The 11,515-nt window shown below is 50.8% G+C and overlaps 2 protein-coding genes across 8 annotated transcripts in view; both read left to right on the top strand.

Annotated features, from left to right (window-relative positions):
• The window catches only part of DESI1 (desumoylating isopeptidase 1), a 23,789-nt gene extending 19,843 nt beyond the window's left edge, over window positions 1-3,946 (top strand). For 2 of the 4 annotated variants that reach the window (XM_028490682.2, XM_028490683.1), the window contains 2 exons: window positions 570-636; window positions 2,453-3,073. In XM_028490682.2, coding sequence (XP_028346483.1) covers window positions 570-636; window positions 2,453-2,614 — 229 coding nt within the window. In that variant the 3' untranslated portion in view covers window positions 2,615-3,073. Of the gene's footprint in view, window positions 1-569; window positions 886-2,452; window positions 3,074-3,743 lie in introns of those variants that run through there. The other 2 variants (XM_028490684.2, XM_024127339.3) reach the window with 2 other exon arrangements.
• Window positions 1-11,515, top strand: part of PMM1 (phosphomannomutase 1) — a 29,752-nt gene that overhangs the window by 601 nt on the left and 17,636 nt on the right. Inside the window, exon 1 of one of the 4 annotated variants that reach the window (XM_055085332.1) lies at window positions 3,161-3,585. The exons of the other annotated variants lie outside the window; for them this stretch is intronic. The gene's annotated coding sequence lies outside the window, so the exon portion shown is untranslated. Of the gene's footprint in view, window positions 1-3,160; window positions 3,586-11,515 lie in introns of those variants that run through there. 4 annotated transcript variants of the gene reach the window in all.

Raw genomic sequence — 11,515 nt, 5'->3', positions numbered from 1 at the left:
CTCCCGTTGCGGAGCACAGGCTCCGGACGCGCAGGCCCAGCGGCCATGGCTCACGGGCCCAGCCGCTCCGCGGCACGCGGGATCCTCCCAGACCGGGGCGCGAACCCGGTTCCCCTGCATCGGCAGGCGGACGCGCAACCACTGCGCCACCAGGGAAGCCCATGACTTTTTCTTTTTCATATCCTTTTTCTTTTACCTCAGCTTCCTCACTTAAACTTTATCTTCTTGTACCATGAGAATTAAAAATACAAGTACAGAAAGTACAGAAAGCTAGTTCCCAGTATGTCACCAACCTTTTCAAACCACAGCTAACCAGGAGGCAAAGGTAGTACAATGGTAGCATTTACTAAGGAGGGGACACCAGGAGTAAAAATGCAGAGCAGCTATGTAGAGATCCCCTCTATGAAAAAGGATGTGTGAGGTAGGTGAGAAAATTAAATGGACTATTGCGAACATTTTCCTGGTGTGGCAGTGCTGCTGCACGTGTGGGCAGTGCTGGGCGCGCCGGCCAGCTGTGTCAGTCTGCGTCCGAGAGCCCACTCCAGCTCCCGTGTCTGTTCTCTCTGCAGGCCCTTTGGACAGGCCCTGAGGCCCCTCCTGGACTCCATCCAGATCCAGCCTCCCGGAGGGAGCACGGTAGGCCGACCCAACGGCCAGAGCTAACAGGACTGCATGGGACCGCCCTGCCTCACCAGGGCTTTTCCTTTTTAAACAAAACAAACCCTACCAGATTTCTATTTTATAATTTTACATCAGAGCTAACAACCAGGGAACGGCTTTTTAAATTTCCCAGGGAAGGAGATCATCAGGCTGCATGTAGAACAATGCTGCTAAGAAACAGAACAAAATGCCATCCCTTCTAATAGTATTATACTAATTTATTAAGGCTGTCTTGTCTGTGAGTTCACTTTTGACGCTGCTTCCTAAGCGTCCTCCGCACTGGAGAAACAGAGGGGATTTGTTTAAGCAGAAAGCAAGAGACACAGTCTAGGGGAGCCCCAGCCCAGAACCTCTTTCCAGAGAATGCCCACGCTCTACCCAGGTTGCCACCACCTGTGGGACCCAGGTGAGTTTTACATTATCCATGACCTGGAAGCGGTTACTCTCCACCATTAAATGAACCAAAGGATGTGGTGCACATGGGGCCAGTTTCAGGATGACTAACCCAACCTAAGTGAACTCTTTAGCCATGATCTCTCTCACCTTCCCTCTCCTCCCCCAAGCAAGGCCATGGGGCGGGCTGGAGCAACCAAAAGCCTCAAGATGGAGGGGGAGTAAAACAGCAGGTGTCAGGCCAGAGGAAACAGGATAAAGCCATTCCTCCCTCCACCTAGACTGATTGCCAGTCCTCTGACATCAATCTTGGAGAGCCTGCTTTGCTGTCTACAAGGCTGCATTTCCTCAGCGTAGCTGACCTGTCATAGTTAATGAAGGTCTGGAGCAGCAGAGACCTTTTGTCTGCAAGTAATAATGTAGGTTATTTGCAGTCACTGTACCCACCCCACCCAGACTGATATGCAGTATTCAGCTAGGGGCCAAGGGGGAATGATTCCCTGCTCTTGGAAAATATCCCTGATGCAGCAAGAATAATGATGCAGAATCAAGGTGGCAAGAAAACTTAGAGTTATTTCTGATAGGGATTTTTACCTTATCCTAAATGTGTTTTGAAGGCACGTGTTATTTCTGGTGTCATTCTGACTTGAAAGAAGCAAGGTTGAGGGCATGAGTGGGCATTTTCGTAAAGAGCTGCTGCTAGGAGCTTATAGGCAACGAATAATCTGGAAGTTTCTAATCTGGAGAGGCTTTCATATTCTCTTTCTTCACGTGAACCTCCTTTAACTTGGGAGAGTGAATGTGGAGAAGAACTCAGAGCTGCGTGGTACCTGAGTCTCGGCGCTGGCATCCTCGGGCCCCTCGTGCCATGGCTTCTGCCACTTCTCAGACTTGAATTATGTTCTCTTTCCCGGCGTCTGGCCTGCAGCAGGTGCCTTTCCTCACCAAAAAGCTGCCGCTCGCCTCTGGCCTCATCTCCTCCCACCTCTGCCATTAGCCACGGCAGTTGGCATCGTCAGGGTCTCAGCTAGAGGACAAGATGTTACTCTGCCTTAGTGTTTGCCTGTGACCTGACCAGGGCACATCCGTGATGACTAGCTGTGAAGTCAAGTGACATTTTGGAACTGTTAAGATTGGAAGCCAAACCAGTGAGCACTTTAATTCTTCTCAAGACCCACTGATTTGCCAGTGTGCATGGTAATAATACACTAGAGCAGAAACTATCAGGGGCTGTTATTTAATGTTGACCGACTGGCCGAATTGGGCCATGGAGAGTGGGTTTCAGGCTGGCCTTCTCCTGGGAGGGCAGCTTGTGGATCAAGGCCATCGCTCTGCTTGTCAGCTGCTGGGTTTCTCTCCTTTTTTAAGCTTGCCTTGCCCAGCCCTCTCTCTCTTCCAGGCTCCTGCTCCAGACCTCTCTGCCCAGGGCACTCAGCCCTGGCCAGAGCACGATGGGCATCGCAAGCTCCTTCTCTTCTCTCTCCTCCCCCACATCCAGGCTCAGCTGATTGCTCTCCTTCCAGTAGTCACCTCCAGACCCAGGGCTGTACCACAAAGTTAGCCTGAGTGGCTCCCCTGAGAGACTTTGAGTCACTTGGTTCATTGAAAGCCACCCTTCATGTGCAACAGCCACTCGTGCCAATGCCTGTGCCTTAGGGTTTGTGGGGGGAGGAGGGATCAATAAGCCGTCTTCTCAGCTCTGCAGGAAGGCAAGCCCTCCCTCCCCCACCCTAGTCCCACCATCACTAACTGGAAACCTGGTCTCAGGCTAGGAACCCCCGCAACCCCATCCTCACATTTCTCTGTCTATCCCAGAACCTCAGGAGCCTGCTCACCGTGACCAGCTAGCTCCACACGAGTGTGCGTAGGCAAGCAGGATGAGAAAGATGTGTGTGATTGTATCACACAGCTGGGCACCTCTATCGAGGTCCATTGGTTTAAAGGAACAGGGAAGGAGGAGGAGGGATGAGACTGTCACCCCCTCCCAGAAATAAAGTTTGTACCTTTGAGATTCCTTTTCGCCCTTGAAGTCAAACTAATGATTGTGTCTAGTACGGAGGTGTTTGCTGTTTTTCTTTGGTATTTTTTCTAATACAATAAACTCATTTCTGCCTGCGGCATCTGGGTAGCGCTTGAAGGTCTGGCTGTGCATCCAACATGAAGCAACTCCAGGCTGCTGCTTCATCTGTCTCCCTCTGAGCCTAAATTTGCTGAGTCTGGCTATGCCGCCTTTGCTTGGTTGTACGCCTTGTGGATAAAAAGTGTCAATAGCAGAGAAGAATGTATGACTTTCACCATTGGATTATAAAGATGGGGAAAGGGCCCAGAGAGAATTCGACTTGCCCAAGGTCACCTCGTGACTGGGAGTGGAGTAAGACTCAAAAGCCTGACCTGCTGGCCCCAACTTCTGAGATCTCAGAGGACCTCTGACCTCACCAAGAAGTGTTCACTTCTGGCCTCAATTTGGCTGTAGGCTGGGTCCGTGGCCCCAGGGATCTCTCCCCACCTTGTTACTGTCACCTCACTGAACAAGTAAGTGTTGGGGTGGGTGGACAGCCTCTGAATGCCCCCTGATACTACCGGGCTCATCAGCTTGGCTGCTGGTGTCTGCAGGTTCAGTCAGGCCACTTTGAGTGAACACCTTCCACTCACAATGGACGTGAGATGTGAGCAGTGGTCCCATTTTACAGATGGGGAAACAGGTGCAGAGAAACTAAGTTATCCATGTGGCGAGTGGCTGAGCTCTTGAATCCAGGCTGTGTTCCCACCACCAGCCAGCTGAGACCTCATCATTGAAGCACTGTATCTTTCCAACATGCTAGCTTAAAAATAAAACGAGATTTTGTCTTTCCAGAGGACACACAAGGCAGGTGGCTTTGGCTGACATATTTGCTTCCCAAGAGCTGACATTTTCAGAAGCAGGAGTCCTTTAAGAACACCTGGTCTGGGGGAGTTCCGTGGTTTGTCTAGTGGTTAGGATTTGGTGTTTTCACTGCCGTGGTCCGGGTTCAATCCCTGGTTAGGGAACTGAGATCCCGCAAGCCACATGGCACAGCCAAAAGAAAATGTGCACCTGGTCTGAGATCACCCAGCCTGGGCTGAAGTCCTAACTTAGACACATATGGGCCAGTCTGTTTATCTCCTTATCTGTAAAATGGGGGAACTGGTACCTACTAAACAGGGTGGTTTTGAAGAGAGTAAATGGAATGCATTTTGCCCAGTGCCTGGCACAGATTAAATGATGGATGAATGTCAGGCTGAGGAGGGAATCCATTCAACAGCCACTGACTGAGGACTCCTGCCAGCCAGCTCTGTGCTGAGGCCCCGGCCAATTCTCTGTGCTGAGGACGGTTTACAAGATAAGGTACTGCAGACTTGCACTGTTTGCATCGGGTGGGGGGAATGGCAGAAAACAGATACTTTACCCTTAGACTTTGTGACTCATGACAAGTCACTGTGGGGTTCGTTCATTCAACCCCACAAACTTCCCTGGGAGCCTACTGTGTGTCAAGCGGCACTGGGCTCTTTGCTGGGGTACAGTGGTGAACAGGACTGTTAAGGCCCCTGCCCGGGCAGGGGTTAAATTCTGGGGAAGCTGGGAGAGACTTGGGGAGACATAGGGTAGGCAAGTTCGGCAATCTCAGGTGGCAATTGTGCTAGGGAAGAAATAAAGCCAGGTGGCAGCATAGTGTGTGGTGGGAGTCGGGGGGGACAGGGGGATGTTTTAGGAGGTTGGGGAAGCCTTGTGTGATGAGGTGATGTTGGATCTGAGACCTAAAGGACAAAGCACAGATCTGAGGGAAGAGCATTCCAGGCGGAGGGAGCAGCAAGTGAAAGAATGTTGGGGGGACTGAACGGGGGCCAGAGCAGTTGGTGCATGCGCAGAGGGGTTGGTGGGAGGTGCTAAGGTAGTTTCTGGAGGGGCTGGTGGGCCAAACAATGCAGGGCCTTGTAGGTCAAAGAATGATGTGATTGATTTGCACTGTTGAGAACAGACTGGGGGTGGGGGGAGATGGGGTGGGCGGGTGGCAAGAGGGGCAGCAGAAAACCAGAGAGGAGGGTAGCTCAGTTGTCAGGCAAGAGGTTAGGTGTATTGTGCATCTGCTCTGTGCCCAGAGCTGTGAAGAAGCTCTGGAAATTGGTTTGGTCCCTGCCCCCCAGGAGCTTAGAGTGCCAGGAAAAATGGAACAGCCCCTGTGAAACATACAAAGGCAAGAGCTACAGGACTGCAGAGCCACTGTCAGCCACTCACTTTTACTGCACTATTCCAGCTTCGTTTGGGATGTGCTTAGATTTCTTAATTTGTTTTTTCCACAATGAAAACTTTGGGGTTATGTGAGTATAAAGATAATATAGATTTAGAAGATGTAAGGAACCAATAAAAGTACAAAGATGAGAGAAAAAAGTCGCCTAAAATTCCATCATCCTAAGACACGTTAACATTTTGTGAACATCCTTGCAGACGTATCTGGATTCAAGGGCACACATGCTAGACATGCCGTGTTGTACCTGGCTTTGATCCCTTGACACGTGGTAGAGATTGTACGGCCCCAGCAAGGTGGAGGAGAACCATGGAGGAGGGGGTTGGGGGGCTGACGGGATGGACAGAGGAAGTCCTAAGGAGAAGTTACTCCAGCAAAGTTCCTCAAAGCCTGAGGGAGCTTTAGATAGGAGTAAGATGCTCATCACAGATGTGTGCTTGGAGGTAGGCCTGCTCTGGGGTGGGATGATAGTGTAAGAGGATTCCTGCCCAGGCTGGCAGGTTGGGCCGTGAGACCCATGTCTCCTCACGCTCTCATGGGGACCCTGGCCTGAGAGGGCAGGCAAAGAATCTAGTAGGGGTCTGACACATCCCTGAATGTGAGCTCTTGACCATAAAGCCTGGCTGTTTTGGAAGGGGACAAAGGTTCCGGGACTGGTCCTGGTCCACAAGTTTGCCTGGGAGCCCAGAGTCCCCTGCAGAGATCTCTGTCCTACCTTTTCCCCAGCTAGAGAGCCCAGCGAAGCCAAGCTGCAGTGAGGGAGATTGACACCAGGTGGCGCTGTGGACCCAGGCGGCCCAGCCCACTGCCAAACTCGGCATGTCTTGGGTTTCCCAGGTCACCTGAGCGTGCCCTGCTCCCCACACATCTCAACTTCTCCGTGATGCCCTCTAGAGTCCACGGGGCAACAGCCAAGCTCCTTGTACTCATGGATCAAGGCTCTCCTCAAACTTGTCCCCAGACCTCTCCAACCCACACTCCCTGCTACATACGTGGGTGCCAATCACGGCAGGCAGGCAGTTTCCACCTCCAGCCTTGGTTTACCTCACCTGTCCTCAGAGCAACCCCTTAGCACTAAAGCAGCACCAGCGTTTCCTCTACAGAACCTTCCTGACCTCTCCCTAACCCAGGGTGGACCTCTCCCCCGCCAGTAGGTGCCTCTCACCACACTCTCCCCAGCTGGGGCTCTCCAAGGGCAGGGCCTCGCTCTGATTACCTGAGTGCCCCAGGGTGGACCTCTCCCCCCCAGTAGGTGCCTCTCACCACACTCTCCCCAGCTGGGGCTCTCCAAGGGCAGGGCCTCGCTCTGATTACCTGAGTGCCCGGCACAGAGCAGGCTTCTCTGAGTGAATCAATCCACCAGTTCAGTCCTGGTAGGGCTGGCATTTCAGGGGAGGGCAGATCATAAAAACCCTGAACTTAGACACAGACCAACCTGGATGGAGCCTCTGCCTCAGAGACCTTGATCAAAGCCATCCCTTCTCTGGGCCTGTTTCTGCATCTGGCAGTTTCTGGATCAGATAGCCTCAAAGGCCCCTTCCAGGGAGATTTCCCCCCCGCCGCACCCCACCCCACCAGCCTCATCCCCCAAGTGAAGTTTGAAAGGTGAGGAGTGACTTGCCCAAGTTCTCACAGTCCTGGGGCTGAGTTCTGATCTGCAGAGGTCACTAACACCAGGTTTTGGGGGGCTGCTGCCCCTGCCCCCCAGCCCCAGGTGGGGCAGTGCCATCCCTGTCCCCACTGTCTTTGGCTAAGGGAGCCCCAAGGGGGCCTATGACAACCCAGCAACAGCCTCCACCGCTCCACAAACACCACCTTTGAGCATGCGCCCTTCAGCGTAAGTTCAATGGACTTATTTATTGTGAAAACAATGTAAGCACTGCCGGCATTTTGAAAAATGGAGAAAAAAACAGCCCACATCCACAGTCTCTCCAACTTCCCACTGCCCCTGAACCGAGATGGAGTTAAAACCAGCAACCAGCCCTGACCCGTTCTTTGCAGAGCCTCTTTAAGCACTTCTCCTTCCCCACACCCCTCATCTTCCTGACAGCTCAGAGAGGCTGGCAGTGGTGGCCCCATTTATAAATGTGAAACAGGCTCAGAGTGGGAGGCACCTGTCCATGGTCACCTGGCTGTGGAGGGGCAGCCCTAGGAACTGTCGGTCTGACTCTACCCCCACTATACCGAGGCTGCCCCTGGGGCTGGGACTGCCTGCCCTCAGAAGGCCATACTCCAGGTAGGGAAAAAGAGGGTCAACACCTCCTATCTTCATTCACTCAGCAACATGTGGACACTTGGCCTTCTACCGACAGCCAGGGTGAGGGAAAAGTGTGGGCTTTGGGGGAACAGAACTGAATGAGAATCCTGGCTCTGCTGTGACTCTGAGAGAACCACTTCACATCTCTGGTGTCAGTACCTACCTCTGGAAACTGACTATACAGTGTAAGGGTACTCACCTCAGAGGGTTCTTAACAAAAGTAAGTGAAACGTGCCAGGGAAGAGCTACACTGCCCAAAGCAAACACAGAAGTCACTAACCTCCAAACCTCAGCCAGTGTCTGGCCCAGAGGAACCAAGAGTCTTCCTTTCTGATCAGGATTCTGCCAGGCTGGGGTCTCAGGCCCTCTGCTTTCAGGCCTGGCTTCCTTTGGTGCTCTGGAAACATCCTTCTGGCCAGACCTCCCAGTCCCAGTTCCCCAGTCCTGCTCCTCCCTCTTCCTGGGGCCTCCCTGAGCACCAGCTGCCAGGGATGAGCCTCCCTCTTAAAGGGACACACTGATGGCCATAAGGGCTACCCCACCTGGTCTTCCTGAGTCTGTGCCTCAGGGCAATTCACTCGTCCCCCTCTGAGTTTCAGAGGCCTCATCTGTGAAATGCGTTGTGGTGAAAATCCAGGGTGAGACTGTGAAAGGTAACTTGTAAGGAAACTAGTTCACTACAGATCTAAGGCACTGGCGTCCTACTGTCAAGGAGCTTATCTTTGTTTGTCTTTGGAAAGGTGGATCGGACCCTAGGAGGAAAAAACCTGCCCTGCCCTGTGGGCCCCACCCTACAGCTTCCAGATCCCAGAACCAGGGGTGGGACCCAGGTATCTGCATTTACCCAGTTCCCTAGGAATTCTTAAGCAAAGGAACAGGTATTGACTGTGAGATATCAGAGATTAATCTAGGCAGTTCCAGCCCCACCAACAGGCTCTAGACTAGGTGGACCCTGAGAGGGGTCTTGGACCCTGCCAGCACCCAGAGTCATAGAAACCAGATCTAGATGGAACAGGAGGTGCAGAAAAAAGAGTTCAGTCTCCCCTCTCATGGAGATGGTTCCATTTGCTATCTGCATCCTACAGAAAACAAAAGCTTCTTGAGGGCAGGGTTCTTGTTTTGTTCCCTACAGTGTTCCTGGGACCCAGAACACAGTCTGGCACAACAATCGTTTAATGACTGAACCAAACTCTGTCACAGGGCCCGGAAAGAAAGACAGATTTTTCCTTTTGCCTCTCCAGCATGGCTCCTCAGCTGGACACAGTTATTCATCCTGTTCTTAAAATTTTTTTCTTGATATTTTGTTCATCATCTAATTTTGATTTTTAAAAAATTACATTAAAATGCTATTTGTTGTAAATCAACTATACTTCAATAATTTTTTTAATGCTATTTGTTTTGGTTACTGAGCTTTTTGGTGCCCTCTTAAATTTTGTGCCTGCAGAAAGTACCTCACTCAGGTGCTCCGTGCAGTGCATCCCTTTCCTTTTTCTGCACCAAGTGGAGACGGTAACATCTCCTAGAGATGCTGTCAGAGTGAATGAAGGTATGTGATCAAGTGTCCAGTATGGGGGCTGGCACATAGTAAGAGATCAATAAATATCAGTTATTACTATGTCAACTAAAGAAAAACACACAACCTAAAAACTGTGAGTTATGTTTTATTTGGGGAACTTACTGAGGCCTATAGATGGGGAGACAGCCTCTCAGACAGCTCTGAGGACCTGCTCCAAAGAGCTAAGGGAGGTGCCAGGATATATAGGAGTTGTTTGCTGGAAAAAACATCAAAAGATTATTGCTAATCACAAAAAACAGACATCTCAATTATTTTAGTGCTTTTCTATATATGGGAAGATGAAAGAGTCTGGGCTCATTGAAATCATTCCCTAGATATGCATCTTTATTATCTAGGGCCAGTCTCCAAAGTACATAATGCTTCCTGTCTTCCTCCATCCCTGAATTCCCCTCAGGGCCCATCATGGTGTTAGGCGTGGGGGCATCTGCAGTGGCCGACGGCTTGATCTTTCTAGAACTGAAATGGCAGTCAACATTCTTCGTTTATTGGAATGGCAGGCAACAGTCACTGTCCCGCAGGTGGAGATTACATCCCCATTTGTATAGATAAAGAAACTGAGTTCCAGCAAAGGAAGGTGACCTGTGCAAGTCCCTATGGTTATCAGGGACCTCACTGTGGTTCTCCTGACTTTGCCTCCAGTTACCTCCTCAAGGTACCGAAGCTACCAAGACAGAAAAACAAACGGGCCTATCAAAAGTACTGTGCACATCAGTGCCACTCATAGATGTGTGGAGTGTGTGTATGACCAAAACTGCCAGAGTTGATCACAGGCATCAGGGCAAAGACTGTGGATGTAGCAAAAACGCCTGCCTACCCAGGCACGCTGGCAAGCTGGAGGGCAACCCACACAAATACAGAGGGGAGAGGAGGTGGGCCTTTGGCTCTGGCTTCTGGAGGAAGAAATAGAGAATCTTAGAGACGACGAAGCTGCGGCTAATGCATTTCCAAGGGGGGAAAGGACTTTGAAATTTGCCATAATACCAGCATCCGGAGACAGTCTGCTACTTTTCCATTAGAAAAATGGGATTATGCTTTTTCCATGTTAAATATTCTACAACACAGATTTTCAAGGCTTCACAGCAATTCATCTTACCGATGGATCGATCATAATTAATTTAACCAATCCCCGATTTTTTTCCTTTTCTTATTTTCTAAAAGTTGAGGACTTCCCTGGTGGCGCAGTGGTTAAGAATCCGCCTGCCAATGTAGGGGACACGGGTTCGAGCCCTGGTCCAGGAAGATCCCACATGTCGCGGAGCAACTAAGCCCGTGCACCACAACTACTGAGTCTGCGTTCTAGAGCCCGTGGGGCACAACTACTGAGCCCGTGAGCTACGACTACTGAAGCCCGCACGCCTAGAGCCCATGCTCCACAACAAGAGAAGCTGCCGCAATGAGAAGCCCGCGCACTGCAATGAAGAGTAGCCCCTGCTTGCTACAACTAGAGAAAGCCCGCGTGCAGCAACGAAGACCCATAATTTTTTTAAAAAGTTGAATTGCTGGCTCAAAGGGTCTGCACATTTTTAAGGCTGTTGACATGAAATAGCCGTTTAATTACTAACAGTATCAAGCACATCTATACAAATTCTTCTTTGGAGAGGGCCTGCTGTGTGGGCTTTTTTATATTAATTATTTCTTTTCATGCGTAAAGCAACCCTACAAAGTAGGTGGTGTTCTTCCCATTTTACAGATGGGGACACAAAGCCTCAGAGAGGTGAAGTGACTTGTCCAAAGTCACATGGTTGGTGAAGCTGGGAAGACACCTAGAACTGACTCCAAAGTCAACGTGATTGTTAAATAGTTGTGAATAGAGAGGTGTCCAGGAAGGCTTCTTTTTTTATGAATTTATTTATTTTTGGCTGCGTTGGGTCTTCCTTGCTGTGCGCGGGCTTTCTCTAGTTGGGGCGAGTGGGGGCTACTCTTCCTTGCAGTGCGCGGGCTTCTCTTCTTGCAGAGCACGGGCTCTAGGCGCATGGGCTTCAGTAGTTGTGGCGCAAGGGCTCAGTATTTGTGGTGCACCGACTTTGTTGCTCCGCGGCTTGTGGGATCTTCCTGGACTAGGGCTCTAACCCATATCCTCTGCATTGGCAGGTGGATTCTTTTTTTTTTTTTTTTTTTTTTTGGCAAGAGTATTCTTAATCACTGCACCACCAGGGAAGTCCCAGGAGGGTTTCTTAAAGGAAGTAAACCGTTAGCTGCGCTTTATGTGGTGGACAGAATGACAGCAGGAGTAAGGGTCGGGGCAGGCCGTTTGGCAAAATCCAGAGCCTTGAGAAAAGGCCATCAGGAGATTTCTTAAAGCCCAAGATGGGCTTCCCTGGTGGCGCAGTGGTTGAGAGTCCGCCTGCCGATGCAGGGGACACGGGT

The sequence above is a fragment of the Physeter macrocephalus genome, chromosome 6 (genome assembly GCF_002837175.3).
Source record: "Physeter macrocephalus isolate SW-GA chromosome 6, ASM283717v5, whole genome shotgun sequence".
Classification (NCBI taxonomy): Eukaryota; Metazoa; Chordata; class Mammalia; order Artiodactyla; family Physeteridae; genus Physeter; species Physeter macrocephalus.
Note: the sequence above shows the minus strand (reverse complement) of the source record. Positions and strands in the feature narration are given on the sequence as shown.